This window comes from Heliangelus exortis, chromosome Z (assembly GCF_036169615.1).
Source record: "Heliangelus exortis chromosome Z, bHelExo1.hap1, whole genome shotgun sequence".
Classification (NCBI taxonomy): domain Eukaryota; kingdom Metazoa; phylum Chordata; class Aves; order Apodiformes; family Trochilidae; genus Heliangelus; species Heliangelus exortis.
In genome coordinates, this window is record NC_092454.1 from 54365908 (window position 1) to 54383925 (window position 18018).

The 18018-nt window shown below is 41.1% G+C and overlaps 1 protein-coding gene across 3 annotated transcripts in view; it reads left to right on the forward strand.

The window, feature by feature from the left end:
• The window catches only part of KCMF1 (potassium channel modulatory factor 1), a 47113-nt gene that overhangs the window by 21990 nt on the left and 7105 nt on the right, over nt 1-18018 (forward strand). For all 3 annotated transcript variants that reach the window (XM_071732279.1, XM_071732277.1, XM_071732278.1), the window contains exons 2-3: nt 1111-1278; nt 12073-12212. In XM_071732279.1, the coding sequence (XP_071588380.1) occupies nt 1111-1278; nt 12073-12212 (308 nt within the window). The remainder of the gene's footprint in view (nt 1-1110; nt 1279-12072; nt 12213-18018) is intronic.

Sequence of the window (18018 nt, forward strand, 5' to 3'; positions counted from 1 at the left end):
GGAGACGGTGTCAAAGGCCTTGCTGCAGTCCAGGGAAACTCCATCCACAGCCTTCCCCTCATCCACCAGGTGGGCCCCCTGATCATAAAAGGAGATCAGGTTGGTCAGACAGGACCTGCCCTTCCTAACCTTGTGCTGGCTGTGTCTGTCCACCCTGTCCACCCCCCGTCCACCCTCATGGTGCTGTGTGATTGCCCCAGGATGATCTGCTCCATAACCCTCCAGGCACTGAGGTCAGGCTGACAGGCCTGGAGTTTCCTGGGTTCTCCTTTTCTTTACCTTGGTGGTGTTTGTGGCCTTTGTGAGTCCTTGGCCTTGCTCGTAACCAAATCCTCCTGCAGACCCCCATACCTGTTCCACAGGGACACTACAGGTGGTGTAATTCTTAGGGGAACACGTTTGCTCTGTTTTCTATCAAGCACTGGCTTGTTCCCATTGACCTCCCTCCTGGGGGTTACTGTGGGAGGGCTGGGGGACTTGTAAATGAGAGGATATGGGATCCTCTGTTCCCCTGATAGTTATTTCCTGGTCTAATTTAGGGGAGATCATTTGAAGAAAGTAGTCAATTTCCCTCTCACTCTCCCTGATGTTTCTTAGGCTGCTCACCTCTTCCCTGAGCTCCATCACCTTGTCTTGGAGCTGTGCTGCCATGCTGAGCAGGTCACCCACCTGCTCACACCTCACACAGACATAGCTGGAGATGCCTCCTGCTGCCAGGGCAAGGCTGTGCCATTCCTCACAGCCTATGGGCTGGATACCAATATCCATTTTGGTGGGTGCTGAGAATGCAGTGTTCTTTCCCCGAGAGGCCACCATCACTCTAGGAGTAAGTTGCAGCTCCCTACCCGCATGAACTGCCCTGTGAGAACTGCCTTGAAAACCTCCCTGTTGAAACTTCCCTGTTTCTCAGGGGTGTTTAAATCCCCTCTGTGGCTGCCTGAACACACCCCCAGCTGTGCTCGATGGGCTGATGTTTTCCCAGGTTTAAGATCTTAGCTCACTCCTTTTAGTTGATGAGAAACAGTATCAGCAAATCTGCCTCTTGTTTGGGTTTTTTTCTGTTTGTTTTAAGTGCATTAACTGCTATTTTAAAATTCTTTTTGCTTACAGGTGTCAGCTGTGATGCATGTTTAAAAGGAAATTTTCGAGGTCGCCGATACAAGTGTTTAATTTGCTACGATTACGATCTGTGTGCAACCTGTTATGAAAGTGGTGCAACAACAACAAGGCATACAACTGACCATCCAATGCAGTGCATACTAACAAGAGTAGATTTTGGTAAGTGATAATTTCAAACTACAGTAATTTGCTGCTATATTGTATCTACAAACATAATAAGGATTTTCATATTTCTACTTACTAATCACTTCCCTTAGCACACTGAAAATAAGAGGAAGTTCTCATCTGCTAAAACATAGGTGTGTTGTCTTTGATTTCAGCACACAAGAGCTGATGTACATTTTATTTTAATTTCTACATACATATTTTTAATAATTTTGTTTTGGTCTGATAACAGATTATATAAATAAAGTATATAATACATATATTTTAATAATATGTTTATACGTCATATAAATATACTTAACTTACTGCTCCTAATTAACTTCTTATTCAGAAGATATGACAACATTTCCCTCCTTTTCCCCCCCCCCATATGATTTCCTTGAGTGTCATAGTGTACAAATGGGAAGAATCTCGGTGAGATTTTGGAGGAGTGTTACTGTGCTTCTGTGGGACTGCAGGTACAGCAGGGGTATTGATGGGCTGTGCAGAGGATGAAAGATTATTGGCAAGGGCTAGCATGTAGTTGTCTTGGAACTCTTTTGGAGATCTCCTAAATTAAGAATTATTTCTTACTCTAAAGCCATGTCATTATTTAAAAAAAGAAATTATTGTTCTTATCTCCTATCCTGCTTGTTGTTTCTATTGCACCATATTTGTAACAGGTTGTAACTCTCCGGGTACTCCTGTGACAAACTTATGCTCTAAGATGTTTCTGATGCTGGATATGTATTTTGGTTTTATGTTAACCCAGCAGGGCTAGCATTTTAATAATTCTTTCTAGTGATTCCAGCTCTAATGTTCCTTGCATTTTAATTCTTTAAAAATGTTGATTTCTTAAATGATGAAGTCTTGTGAATTCTTAATTACTTCCTTATATATTTTTTAAATTGAAATGGAAATAAAATCTAATTCTTCATTGTTTTGAATACTAGGGAATATCTATTTATAGAAACATGTGGTTGGATTCTCAAAACAGCCTTTAAGTGAAGATTTCTTGAATTTTTTTTTTTAATTCTTAGGCCTCCATTTGCCCTAAGGTTGTCTGATTGTGGCTTCAGAAATCCAGGCCCTAGGAATCAAGGGTTTGGAAGGAAATAATTTAGTTCATTATAAAAAATGCACACCACCATTTTAGCTTTCACATAAATCTTCTTGGGCTTTTTTTTGTTTTTGTTTTTTTTATCTCACGATGTAAATTTATCTACACTTTACATAAAGTATATTAATTCGGGATGCTGGTCACTGTTTGAGGTGCAGTGAGCAGCTGATAGAATATGAGTATTTTATTTAGGAGAAGGAAGGAGGGTGGGGGATTCTTCCATTGCAAAACTGATGCAAGCACTTTGGGAGAAGCCAATGTAATTTTTTATTTTAAAATTGTGCTGTGTACTAGTGAGTAACCTGCTTAATGTTCATCTGCAGCTGATGGAAAGGACTCTATCTCTAGTTCCCATCACCATTCTGGCAAGCACTGTCTATGTGCAGGTAGCTGTAGAGTTCACTTAACTACCCTGTATTCAAAAATACCAAGTTCTGGTTTGTGTTGGACAGCTAACCATATGGATGGTCCTATGTGTCTGGGAAAAGTTAATCATGGTGTTTACCTCCATGAATATTTTGACTTTTTTAGGGCTCCTAGGTATTGTAATAATATTGTAGAGTGTAGCAGAGGAAGATGACCTTCTTGAGGTGCTCCAAAACAACTTTTGTTGTCATCTTGGTATTTTCTGGTTTATATTCCCCTCCTCTTTGATTCTTGCACTACTGTAGGACTATATGAGAGCACTGAAAACAAGTAAAAAGCCCTAGTGATTTCTGGCTACACATGTGTTCTGTCTTGTACCATCTGGTTGGTGTATTTGTCTTTCAGAAGTCAGTGTATGACCTAGTATTAGTTTTGAAGCAAAATGGGATACAGAATGGTGGCAGTGCTATTGTTCTTCAGTCCCCACAGGAGACAGTGGAAAAAAATGCTTTACCATCCACTGCAAGATACACTGCTGTAACAGGGACAGAGCTTAAAATAAAACACGAAGTCTCATATGTAATGACAAGGGGCCCTTAAAGCACAAACCCAATTAGTTTATTTCTGAGAGGTCAAAGAGCAGAATTACAGTAGGCCTGTGTAAAAAATAGGAATATGGCAGTCACTATACTTTTGTGCTTTCTGTAGGAAATTTGTCAGGACAGTGGGGAGGTTCAGTCCAAATTTCCCAATCTTCTTTTCCCTAAAAAAGAAACCTAAGCTGTTAGGATGCTTTATGATGCTAAGAATTAATTTAAACAGGTTAGACTAACAAAGAAAGTAATACAAACTGTTAGAATTCTCTGCCAAAATCATACTGTGTTACCATTACCAAAGTACAGAATAAGTGTATCTTCATCTGTCAGCTCAGGTGCTTAGGTGACAGAAGATAATGCCACCATTTGTGCCTGATTCCCAGGCAAAGGGAGCTGCTTAAATAACAGTTTCCTTCCTGGTGGGATTCACAGAATTCATCTTCAAGCTTTTGTCATTGTCAGCCACTACAATAAGAATTGTCTGATAAGTGTGTATCTTCCTAAGTCAAAACATCATAGAACATTTCAGGTTGTTCTATGGCCATCTTACAGGCAGCTGGTAGCACCCTTGTGATCACAGGCCCTGGTTCTCATGAGAGCTTTTAACTACCCAGATATTTGCTGGAAGGCCCACTCAGCAGCCATTCACAATCCAGGAGGTTTCTCCAGTGCATGGATCATAATGTCTGGATGCAATTGGTGGAGGAACAAACTTGGATTGAAGTGTTGCTGGATCTTGTCCTTACAACATGGAGGGCCTGCCTGAAGCAGTGAGGGTTGAGGGCAACCTTGGGTGCAGTCACCACGAGATGGTAGCACTCAGTTCAGTGCGACCATCTTACATGGTAGGAACAGGATTCCAAGTAGAATCAGAACCCTGAACTTCAGATAGGCCATTTTTGCCCTCTTTAAACAATTTCCAGGGGGAATCCAATGGGACAGGGTACTGGAGGGTAGGGGGCCCAGGGTGGTTGGTTATTATTCAAGGACTGATGCATCCCAATGGGAAGAAAATCAAGAAAGCGAACTAGGACACTAGTATGGTTGAACAGGGAACTGCTTGGTAAACTCAAATGGAAGAAGGGAATCTATAGATTGTGAAAGGAAGGGTTGTCCACTTGGGAGGAATATAAGCCTGTTGTCGCACAATGCAGAGAGGCAACTAGGAAAGTGAAAGCCTCCTTGGAATTAAATCTTGCAGGAGGGGTAAGGACAACAGGAAGGGCTTCTTCAAATACGTAGCAGATAAAACTAACAGTAGAGGCAATGCAGGCACTGGTGACAGAGGATACAAAGAAGGTGAAATTGCTAAACGCCTTTTGTGCCTCCCTCTGTACTGGTGGAGGATGTCCTCAGGAGTCCTGAGCCCCTAAGACTGCTGAGTAAGTCAGGGTAAAGAATGAGTTTTCCTTGGTTGATGAGGGGTGGGTTAAGGATCAGTTAATAAGGCTGGACATCCGTAAATCCTATAATTTAGGATTAACCATAACTATAATTTAGGACATCCATAAATCCTTCCATAAGGCTGGATGTCCTGGCATCCTATGGGATGCACCCATAGGTGCTGAGGGAACTGTCAGATGTCATTCCTCAGCTGCTCTCCCATCATCTTTGGTAAGTCATTGGGAACAGGAGAGGTGCCTGAATACTGGAGGAAAGCAAATGTCACTCCAGTCTTCAAGAAATGCAGGAAAGAGGACCCTGGTAGCTACAGAGCAGTCAGCCTCACCTCCATCCCTGGAAAGGTGGTGGAACAACTCATTCTTGATGCTGTCTCCAGGCATATCATGGACAAGAGGCTTATCAGGAGCAGTCAGTGTGGCTTTACTAAGGGGAAGTCATGTCTGACCAACCTGATAGTCTTTTATGAGGTTCTGTATAACCAGGTGGATGGGTGTTGGCAAAGCAGTGGACATAGTCTATCTTAAATGAAGGCATTTGACACCATCTTTCACAGAATCCTGAACTGAGAAAGTGTGGCCTGGATGATTGGGTAGTGAGGTGGATCAGGGGCTGGTTAGAGTATAGAGGCCAGAGAGTTGTTGTCAATGAGATGGAGTACAGTTGGAAGTCAGTTTCTAGTGGAGTCCCTCAAGGGTCAGTGCTGGAACCAAGTACTATTCCATATATTTATTGATGACCCGGATGAGGGAACAGAGTGCACTGTCACCGAATTTGCTCATGACACAAAAATGAGTGGAGTGACTGACACCCCCAAAGGCTGTGCTGCCATTTAGAGGGACCTGGACAGACTGGAGAGTTAGGCAGGGAGGAATTTAATGTATTACAACAAGGACAAGTTAAAGTCTTACATCTGGGAAAGAACAACCCCAGGTACCAATATAGGTTGGGGACTGGGCTGTTGGAGGGCAGCAGAGGGGAAAGGGATCTGTGGGTGCTGGTGGATGGAAGGAGGACCATGAGCCAACAATGTGCTCTGGTGGCCAAGAAGGCCAATGGCATCCTGGGGTGAATTAGAAGGGGGGATGGTTAGTAGGTGGAGAGAGGTTCTCCTCCCCCTCTACTCTGCCCTGGTGAGGCTGCATCTGGAATACTGTGTCCAGTTCTGGGCCCCTCGGTTCCAGAAAGACAGGCTGCTTGAAAGAGTCCAGAGCATGGCAACAAAGATGATTAAGTGTGGAACATCTCCTTTATGAGGAAAGGCTGAGGGAGCTGGGTGTCTTCAGCTTGGAGGAGACTGAGGGGAGACCTCATCAATGTTTATAAATATGAAAGGGGTGAGTGCCAGGAGGATGGAGTCAAGCTTTTCTCAGAGGTGACTAACAATAGCACAAGGGGCAATGGTTATAAACTGGAGCATAGGTGGTTCCATATAAACATCATGAAGAATTTTTTCACTGTGAGGGTGACAGGGCAGTGGCACAGGCTGCCCAGGGAGCTTGTGGAGTCTCCTTCCCTGGGGATACTCAAAGCCCACCTGTATGCGTTCGTGTGTGACCTGCTGTGGGTGACCCTGCTCTGGCAGGGGGGGTTGGTCTGGATGATCTTACAACACCTAAGCTTCTATAACTGTGACTCTCAGCCTTCTGTTACAAGCAAGGACACAAGCTGGGCTGTCCTGGCAAGCCAAGTGTCAAAGTTTAGCACTGGGCCAGCAATTAAACAAATGACATGCTGTCTATCTACTCCCTCTTCCATTCCCATATAGGGAAAGGAAAGAGAATAAGAGAGTCTTATAGGCTGGAAACTAAAATACACAGCTTTAATGAACAGTAGTGATGAAGAGGGAAAAAATAATGAAATATATTGAAAAGTGGTTGCAGGAATGACCCCTTTGCTCCTTTTTATTTTTGGAGTATAAGATGTTTTTCAGAACCAGGTAGTGACCTTGGTTCTGCATACTTTTCTCCAGCAGTAACTGAGAACATGGAGCATTATCAGTCATAGAAGCAGAGACTGTCTGAGAAACTTGCTGTTAATTTCAGCAAAGGCAGCTACTTATAAGAGGCTCAAACCAGGACACCAGTTCTTGAATATTTCTCTTGAGGGACATTTTGCCAATTCTGTGCATCCTATTCCAGCATTTAGTTGTTAGAGTGAATGTTGGGGTTTTGTTTCTCTTTATCCAGGCAGAATTTCCTTTAAGGTAGCTTGTCCATGCTTCCTTTTGAAGAGCATACTTCTATTTCGTCTGTGTTTACTTTTCCAGTATAAGTTGGAGGTGAGATCCACTTTGAGCCTTCTTGAGGGTGGATGAACTCCATTATGTTCTCCAACATTCTTAACTGTTTTGGTGAACACAAATATGTTTGTGCACGTATTCCTTTTAATTTGATTACAATATCTGCTTTGAATTTAAAAGATCAAAACTGAACACTGTGTTGCTGGTGTTGCCTAACAAGTACCAAGTAATGTGGGATAATCACATCCCTTGATATGATGTGATTCTCTTACTGATTTAACCCAAGTTACCATTTGCTTTAGTGATGCAGAGGCAAACTTCTGGATTATGTTTAGCTTTCTGTCCACTGAGATCCTCTGATCCTTTTCAGCAGAGCTGCTCCCCAGCCAGTTGCCTTTGACCTTTTCATTTGACCAGCAGCTGAGTGCTGCTCAGTATTGGCAGACAGGCTGCAAATGTCATCTTTGTTAGCACCCTTCATTAGCACCTGCACTTGTTCATGGCTTCAGCATGTGGTTCTTAGTGTTGGGGGTAGCAAGACTAGGGCTGCTCAACAAGGCTAGAAGCCAGAAGCTGAGGGTGACTGCAGACAGTGGCAGTGTCCTCAGTGTCAGTGGGTGCAGGGCAGGGTTGTTAACAGGATCAGGTCCCATTGACAGGCCCAGACAAAGCAAGTATAACAAGTCAGCTCTGGAGTCTGTGCAGGAAACCCATCTAAGGGCTGGGTGCAGCTGCAGTATGGTTCATGGTGAGATGGTCAGACATAGGATATAGCCCATGCACAGAGTGTTTGCAGAGGTCTACTTTGAGGTGGGTCAAGGCAGCTGTGGCTTCTTGGTCAGCTCAGGGCCCTGACACATGCTGGGGAATGAGAACACGCAGCTGCTGCTGGACTAATAACTGAATACCTGCTACATAATCATTGCTAAGGCCAGCAGCATGTCTCTCATGTTGAAACTGGGGTTGAGTAGTGAGATAGGCAGTGGATGAAACTGCATGAAGGAAAATGGGTGGTGTGCTCTTTCTTCTTGCTAGACATAGCTGCACTGGAAACTTGCTGAAAGATTAAAATAGTGATGCTTTGGCTGAAAGGAATAAACAGCTGTTTTCAGATTCAACCAAACTGGCATTTTACTTCAGCAGATGTGGCTTTTTCACTGCCTTGGTAGTGAATGGGGAGAGTTCTAAGTGAGGTGAATACAGATCTCCCCTGTTGAGAGCAGATTCCACCAATCTGTAAAGCAGGACAGCATTGGTGATTAACAGAGTCGAGTTTAGTCTTACAGCTACATCATTGTGTATCTATTTCCTAGGATCAATCATGAGATGATTGTGGTTGGGATGATCTCTGGAGTTCTCTGGTCCAACTTTTGCTCCAAGCTGTAGGTCAGGCCAGGTTAGTCAGGGCTTTGACCCCACTTTCAAGACCCCACTTGGGTCTTGAAAACCTCCAGGGATGGAGATGGCATAGGGGCTGTTTGAGTATGTTTTTTTCCATTGCCTCTCTACAGAGGGTGAGATTAGTTTTAATTGCATGTCTTCTTGGCACTAGAAAGCCCCAGATGAGGGCCTGTAGGAAGCTCTGAAGGGTGCTGAGGCAAGGGGATCACCCCTACTTACACTGCTGTAGGCATATGGCTGTCCCCCTGCACCACCTCCTCAGAGCTGTTCTCTGACCCCACTGGCACTGCTGCCCAGGTCTGCCTGCCTGGGGCAGGGTTTGGTTGAATTTAGGGCCAGTTGCTGTTGTCCTGTCCCTTTATAATGTCTATAAGGAGAGCATAAGTAGGTTTTATTTCTTTAAGTTCATAGCAATGTAATACTGCTTTGTGTAGTATGGCTGCTTTATTAATGAATAGGAATGTACATATTTTGTAAAATGTGATTTTTTGAAGAAACCGTTTAGTTTCTTAAAAAATTGGAAAAAAATCAAACAGATACACTGCAACTTGCAGAAAACCAACATTTTTAACTTTATGTATCAAATTGATCAAATTGTATGTATCAAATTGAAATTATACTACTTATATGTAGTGAGAAGTACTTCTATGGAGTATTATAGTATTTGTATGAAGAAAAAATGAAACTAAAGTTCCTGACGGCTGCGTAGCCTTGTAAAGAAATATGTCTTAACAGAAAACAAGGACAAGCTGTTACAAAATGTAGTCCTGAATCACCTCTTTGAAAGATTGATTTTTATGTAAGGAATCCTACTGTACTTCTGTCTCAATACTAACCTTCTGCCAAGTTTAAGAATATGTTAGATTTAAATGTTAAACAGAAGCAGTCTGTATCTTTAGCTGAGTAACAGAGCAAAACTGCTCATATTTTTGGTTGAGTTTTCACATCCAATTTGCTTCTCAGAAACCTGATCTAGTTAAAGGTGTCCCTGCTCACTGCACAGGGGTTAAACTAGATGACCTTTGGAGGTCTCTTCAAACCCAATGCATTCTATGATTCTCTGTTGAACTTCTCAACCAGCATCCCCAAGTCCTTCTCCTCAGGGCTGTTCTCAATCTATTCTCAGCCCAACATGTGTTTGTGCTTGGGGTTGCCCTGACCCAGGTGCCCCCAGCCTTGCACTTGGCTTGTTGAACTTAACATGGTTTGTACAGGTCCAACTCTGAAGCATGTCATTAACTGCACCACACAGTTCGGTGTCATTGGAAACTTGCTGAGGGCTCCCACTGTCCATGTCACTGTCAAAGGTGTTAAACAGCACCCTGAGGAACATCAGTGGTCTCCACTTGGACATCAAGCTGTTGACTTCAGCTCTTAAAATGTGGCCATCCAATCAAATCCTTATCCAATAAGTGATCCATCCATCAAGTCCATCTTTCCAATTAGACAAGGATGTTACACAGGGTAGTGTGAAATGCATTGTGCAAGTCCATGTAAATTACATCAGTTGCCCTTCCCATATTCACCAGTGCTTTATTTACCAAACTATTTTTTTTAAATACAATTAATTTTATATTTTAGAAGAAAAATTATTTAGTGACCTGTATTTCAGATTAGAAAAATAAAACTGATTTCTGATTGTAAGAGGTGGGGAAAGATTAACATTGCTGGGAAAAAGAAGAGAGAGAGGTGTGAACTTTCAAAGGAAAAACATTTGGATTTGCCATTGAAAGATTTCACTTCTGACAGGTGCATTTTTATATTTGTTGGTTTGTTTTGGTTTTTTTTTCCCCTAAGATTTATTTGGTATGTGCATGTACATTTGCATATTACGAAAAAGATGTGAGAGGAAGCATGAGAGGGATAAGATAGAGGAATATAATCAAGAACTTGGAAAAAAAAGTTTTAAATTAATAAATGGCTTCATTTATGTTCTAAAAGCAAGGACCAGAAACATGACAAGTACTGCTAAACCTCTCCCCTCTGTGAGAGCACAGTGCGTGCTGCTAGAATTCTTGACATCTGGACTGAGCTAACAAGTATCTCAGGAAAAGATAGTTTTATCTGCATGCTTATCTGTTTACCACTCTCTTTGGGTTGGTTTTGGCCTTGTGCCCTTTGCTGCCGAGAAGTTCTAGTTGGTGTTTCTACTATACTTCAAAATAGCTACATTCATGAACTACTTAGGTTTATAGGTAGTTTTTTAGACCACCTTAAAATTATTTTTTTTTTTTTTTTTTTTTTAGATAGTAGATGCAGAAGTTTCTTTGAAATACATTTTTTTTTAAATTTTAATTTTGGGTTTTAAAATTTAAAATTTTAAATGCATTTAGAACTGAATCCTGACTCATTTTGTGCAAAGACTTCTGGAATTTCCCTCTGATAATGGTTCCAGGCATCTGTGTCAGTACTGTATACGTGACTTTAACATTGTGGGTGGGCGTGCTAATCTTTTGGACAGTTCTTTCAACTTACATTCTTCCTGACTTTTAGGTTTTAGTTCTCTGTTTCAATCACATCTGTTATGCAGATTAATTCCCACTAATTTCTAATGAAAAGTTACTTCTTTGCCTTATTGTGTAAAACATTTAATGGTACCTCCAATACTGCCTTGAAAAACTAAGACATAATAGGCTGGAAACTTTGGGTAGTTGAACATAATGTTTTCCTCATGTACATGTGAATAAATGAAACCAAGATTTGAAGCTTAGTGTGGTTGTTAATTTGACGAGCCAATTAAAATGTTCACTCTATTGAGTAGTTTTTCTTACTTGGCAAGTCTGTTTGCTTTTCTTACCATGCCTGTTTAAAGGGTATCTTTTTCTCATCCTTCATCTGGAAGAGTGCCCAAATAAGGGGAACAGAGGCTTACAGAACGTAAACTATTCTGCAGCGTATTCAGTCTGATTAATTTTTAACACTGCTTGTCAGCATGTTACTAAGAAAATTATTTCCTGTATTGGCCTTGAAGTGTTAGATCTCAATACCTGTTTATATGTAAGATACTCTTTTATTATAGCAGGTTATATTTTATACATGTAAATATTTTTTATACATTTTTAGCTTAAGCATCGTCTTTTATAAGGCTGCAGAAACAAAAATGTTTTCCTGTTTTTCCTTATCATGCCATAAAGAGGGGTCAGTGGCAGAAGTTACCATAAAACTTAGAAAGCTGTGACCTAAAATACCAGAACGACATATTCTGGATGTATTAGATAGATACTGCCTTGAATACAGCACGTGTGTTCTAGTGTATCTGTTCAGACTTGTCCAGTTTTTAATTTATAGTAGAAAATTCTTTGAAAATATTTTTCAGCTTCTTATCAATGAGTCATAGAAAAAAAGGCATTGTAGAGATTACAAGTTACTCACTGGATAAAATCACACTTTTTATCTTGACGTGAATGTGAAGTTTATTCATGTTTTCTCCTACTGAATACTAGGAAACTGTTACGTTCACTAATGAAAAATAAGTGTAGTCCTTACAAGTTTTTGTCATGAGTAATTGAACAGTACTTGACTATCAGGCCTGTGGCCTTTACCCAAGATAAAAATAGGCATTTAAATTAAATACTGGATTAACTGGACAGTGATTATATTAAAGTCCATTTATTAACAGAGGTTTACCTGGATCAAATAATTTAAAATAGTGCTTTCAAGTAACCTCTTTATTTCTGTTCCAGATTTGTACTATGGTGGAGAAGCTTTTTCTGTAGAGCAGCCACAGTCTTTTACTTGTCCTTATTGTGGGAAAATGGGTTATACGGAAACATCTCTTCAAGAACATGTTACTTCTGAGCATGCAGAAACATCAACAGAAGTGGTAAGAATCTTCAGAATTGGCTTTCAGTTCTGGTGGAAGTGTATTAAAAAGAGTCTCTCTATTCTGGGAAATTGCTATCCTGCTCTTTTTATTTCTTGAAGTATGGATTTATTTAAATGTGGTGGAAGAAGGCAAGCCTACATTTACCGTGACAAAAATTCTTCTGTTTCATTGGCATCATAATATAATGAACTTGCTTTTTACTTTGATGGCTTTTGTTTGGTTATCCTGGCTGCCATGTTTAGGAGTTTATTATTCTGTAAGATAAAATGTAGAATATTCCTGTTTGTAGCATTGTTGACCCTTTCACAAACAGTGTGTAATTATCCTCAAAGCTTGTAGCTGTGCTGGTCTTTTGTAACTATATGACAAGCAGAACACTTGAAGACTACTCAGAAGTAATACTTTATGAAGAAATTATTTTTAAATAGATTCTTTGCTCTAATCCTCTGGTTTTCTTAGCCTCTGTGGAATTCTGTGGAAGAAAAGGAACCTTTCTAAGACTATTAAGGACCTTGTATGAAGAAGTGATACAGGAGGTGATTTGCACATCTTTTTGAGGATCAAAGGTGTTCTCATCTTTTTTAAAAATAGATGAAGTGAAAAAGTTTACTTCACAATCATTTGCACTGAAGAATCACAATTTCACTTAGTGACACACTGGGATGTTTATAATCTTGAGTTTTTCTTTAGCTTTGCAACTTTTAAACATAGCAACAACTGTTCTACGTTTGAATGAATGACTTGGGCTGCTTAGTATTGCAATTCTGATTTGCACCACTTGATGTCAGCAATACATTCCTGACAGTGTTAAGCTTGCAGGGTTTTTGAGTTTGACACATGCTTATTTGCATCTGTGACTTCTAGAACATACAGCCTAAATTTGTGATTCACTTGCTACTCTGCCGATTGCTGGAAGAGTTGTATATTAAAAAAAAAACAAAACCCAAAAAAACCAAACCCAAACCAAACTTCATTTTGTCAGTCAGTAATGTTGTTTTATCTTTGTTCCAAACAATTATAAAGTTCTAATCCTTTAATAGGATTCTATAAATTTGTGCTAAGTTTTGAATCTAGCTTTTGTGATAAATGTTAAGGGTATGTGCACACAAAACTACTTGGGTACTGCAGCCTTACTGTAGATAGTGATAGGCTACAATATTACCAGAGAGTAAAAAACTGTGGTTTCTAAATGTTTGTGGTATTAGGCTTTCAGGCAATTCTTTCTTTTTAGATACTGAGCTTGTAATCCTAGTATCTCTCCAAGTGTCTCTCTAAAGGTATTTCTGATATTTATGTTAAGATCAGTAAGAGAAGTTTACAGAGATGGAATTGCTTTCATTTTACAGCTCGTACACACACAGAGTTTTCCAAACAATGAGTCAGATTCTTTTTTGTCCATTAAATTTTGCCATTCCTATGTTCAGACTGATGCAGATGTTTACTTTTTGATGATGGACCATTCAGTGGATTAAGAACTGGCTTGATGGTCACACCACAAGAGTGGCTGTCAATGGGTCCATGTCCAAATGGTGCCAGTGACAAGTGGAGTCCCTCAAGGATCAGTGTTGGGACTGGTCCTGTTTAACATCTTTGTCAGTGACATGGAGGGTGGCACTGAGTGCACCCTCAAAAAGTTCCCTGATGACCCCAAGCTGTGTGGTGCAGCTGACAGGCTGGAGGGAAGGGATGCCATCCAGAGGGACCCTGACAGGCTGGAGAGGTGGGACCATGACAGCCTCATGGCGTTCAACAGCACCAAGTGCAAGGTCCTGCATCTGGGTCAAGGTAATCCCAAGCACTGATAGAGGCTGGGCAGTGACTGGCTTGAGACCAGCATTGAGGCAAAGGACTTGGGAGTGCTGGGGGATGAGAAGTTCAACATGAGCCATCAGTGTACACCTGCAGCCCAGAAAGCCAACCAGATCCTTGGCTGCATCAAGAGAAGAGTGGCCAGCAGGTCAAGGGAAGTGATTCTCCCCCTCTACTCTGCTCTTGTGAGACCCCACCTGGAGTACTGCATCCAGTTCTGGAGCCCCTTTTACAGGAGGGACATGGATGTGCTGGAGTGTGTCCAGAGAAGGGCCATGAGGATGATCAGAGGGCTGGTGCACCTCTCCTGTGAAGACAGACTGAGAGAGTTGGGGTTATTCAGTCTGTAGAGGAGAAGGCTCCGAGGAGACCTTATTGCAGCCTTCAGTATCTGAGGGGGCCTACAAGAAAGCTGGTGAGGGACTTCTTAGGATGTCAAGTAGTGACAGAACTGGGGGGAATGGATTTAAATTAGAGGAGGGTGGATTTAGGAAGAAGTTCTTTGCCGTGAGGATGGTGAGACACTGGAACAGGTTGCTTGGAGAGGTGTGGAAGCCCCATCCCTGGAAGTTTTTAAGGCCAGGCTGGACAGGGCTCTGAGCAACCTGATCTAGTGGGAGGTGTCCCTCCCCATGGCAGGGGGTTGGAACTAGAAGATGTTAAAGGTCCCTTCAAGCCCTAAAAATTCTATGAGTCTATTATTATTTTTTTTTTATTTTGCATCAGTACATGCAGCAATATTTGGCACTTGTGGGCAGGAGTCAGGTCGTCTTGTGTACATCCCTGTCCAAGCAGAATCACCTACAGCTGGTTGCCCAGGACAAGCTTTTTAATATTTCTGAGGATAGTGACTCCACAGCCTCTCTGAGCAACCTGTGCCAGTGCCCAGTCACCCTCACAGTGAAGAAATATTTTCTGATGTTCATAAAGAACCTCCTGTGTTTGAATTTGTGCCTACTGCCTCTGGTTCTGTCACTGGTCACCACTGAAAAGAGCCTGTCTCTGTTGTCCTTTTGGCCTGCCTTCAGGTGTTTATGTGTAAGATCTCCTCCTGAGCCTGCTCTTCTCCAGCCTGAGCACTCACAGCTTTCTTAGCCTTTCCTCATGGGAGAAATGCTCTAGTCCCATAATGATCTTTGAGCTCTTTGCTGGACTCTTTCCAGTATGTGCATGCCATCCTTCTATGCAGAGCCCAGATGTGGCTTTACCAGTAATGGACAGAGGCAAAAGATCACCTAAAGGCTGGCACTGCTCTTCCTAGTGCAGCACAGGACACCATAGCTTTCTTTGCTGCAGAGCACATTGCTGGTTCATGGTTCACCAGGACCCCCAGGTGCTTTTCTGCAAAGCCACTCTAGCCTGGTGACCTCCAGTGTGTGCTGGTGTGGTTGTTCCTCCCTGCATTTGCACTTCCTCCTGTTGAACTTCATTGGGCCCGTTTCTCCAGCCTGCTGAGGTCCCTCTAAATCTCTATATGCTTCCTGTTTGTGTTTGGGGAGACATCTGCTATAATGTCACCTTCGCTTGTCCTCTCTTTAATCCCAACCTCCAAGTTCACCATCTGCTTTTCTCCCACCCCAGGCAGAGCTTCAATGAGCTCCCAACTGCTCTGTCACTTAAAGAGCAAGCCCCTCTTCCTCTTCAAAAGTGGTCCCTTCCTCTCCTTTCTAACAAGCCTGTATTGCTTCATTGCAACACACCAATCATGGGAGCCATCCCACCATGTCTGTTGTGATCCCAGCAAGATCATAGCCCTACAACTGCATGCAGATCTCCAATGGTTACTCCTCATGCTTTGTGTATTAGCATACAGGCAGTTTGGAGAGGTACACCAGCTTGTTGAGGTCCTGGAGAGGTCCTTGCAGGTGATTGTTTTAATTCTTCGTATTTTAATCAAAAATTTTACTGGTGTCCATGAGAGTAGTCCCAAGTTTTGTTCTTAAGTCTCTAAGGTTACACCCTAGGAAGAATAAATTATAAGGTTTGGGCAAGTATTAAAGCCTCAGTAATTACCAGTATTTCTTCATCAGTAAATGTCCAAGGGTAATGGACATTAAGCATGACACAGCTATGCTATGACACAGGTATCTGCATTATGAGGTAAATGCAGAAGAATCTGGCTGTCAGTATGATGATTATTATTATTGCTGTGGGGTTTCAGTCAGCTGTTCCAAATAAAATGCAGCATTCGACTAGCAGTGGGTTGGTATGGTAAAGACAAAACATTTTAGGGAACTTTATCAAATATCATCAAATCTCATTTCAGAACAGACACATAGACTGTCTTCTATTACAGTGCACTGCAGCAACTTCATGTTTTGCAGGGCTCCTTGTACATGAGCTCTAAGGATTAGGTTGTTGATACGGTGCTGATGAAATTGAGGAGAGCTTATTTTGCAGCAGTGAAATAGATAATCTGAGGCAGTTGGAATGGTTTCTGTTTTATCTTTGAGGGTCTTTTGATGCTACAGAAAAACTGCCACTTAAAATGTTTACCTTGTATGTAAATAGGGAGGTAGTGTTAATCTAATATAAGCACAGTTCTGGAAACTGGTAGGTGTTTGCGAGTGTTTGAATTCCAAGCTTGTAGTCATCTTTCATACATCATTCAGGGTAACATGATGATTATTTAATACAAACGATCCTAACATCAGGAGAAATTTCTGACAGTGTTTTACTTTCCTCTGCATTTGTTCATGCATGTTCTAGTAATAATGATTTTTAGCTTTGTCATGCTTAATCAGTGATGCTGCAGTCTTTGTTGTTATTTTGCCAAAGCTTATGCGTAGTTAAATTTTTGTGCTTAACAGTGCTTCAGTAGCTCATCCCAGTCAGTGAGTTCTTGTAAGTTTAACTCACGTTTAGAATTATAGTTGGGATACATAGGTTCCCTCCTTGTTGTTATTCATGACTTTCTCTTAGCTGATGTTTTTCTGAGGACTGTCTGTCTTCTTTTCAGGCAAATATGCACAATTCATAATACCTTTGTCCTGTTAGCAAAAGAACTTTATTTTGCTTTGCTTCTTTCAGAAGTGTGTTGTCTTTCTCATGTTAGGGTTCTACTTCCTTGGAGTAGCCTAAATAAAAAAAAAATTTGCTTTGAAGGTGTTTTCTGCTGTTGATGTGAAACACATTCTTGAAGATTAGGCAACTTATAAATGAGTTTATGGGCCATCTGTCCAATATACATCCATTCCTATGTCCCTACAGGGTATGCTGGCATAGTTGAGTATTTACTATATTTTTAAAAATATGTTCTAATAAGATGTCTTTGCTCTGTGGAGGTCAGATATGGAGGTCAGCCCTTCTCTGCCAAACCTGTTGTTTGAAACTTGAACAACTATTTATGTGTGGTTTCATTCTGATTCCTCTGCTGGTGTGAGTGTCAAGCAAGCAAATAATAAACATCTATTATCAGACTTTACTTTCTGTGGCAGAATTGGTATAAAGAGACTAATTTTCAAGTTGAATTTGGAAATTCTGTCTCTGGTTTCATAGCAACCAGGTATGCTGGCATAGTTGAGTATTTATTGTATTTTTAAAAATATGTTCTAATAAGATGTCTTTGCTCTGTGGAGGTCAGATATGGAGGTCAGCCCTTCTCTACCAAACCTGTAGTTTGAAACTTTAACAACCATGTATATGTGGTTTCATTCTGATTCCTCTGCTGGTATGATTGTCAAACAAGCAAATAATAAGCATCTATTGTCAGACTACTTTCTGTGGCAGAATTGGTATAAAAAGACTGATTAGTTTAATTTTAAAATTATGTCTCTGGTTTCATAGCATTCAGAAAATCTTATAGTAAAATATCTCTAAAATAATACGTCTGCATTTCAATAAATTTTCTGGTTTTTTTGAATACTTTGCTCTTCAGGTGCTGTGAATATTTAAAACATTACTGTAAAGTGTAAGAATCAACATATATTGATTGACTCAATCATAAAAATTCTTTTATGTGTAAAATTCATGGAGTTTGGTTTTTTTCTTACTT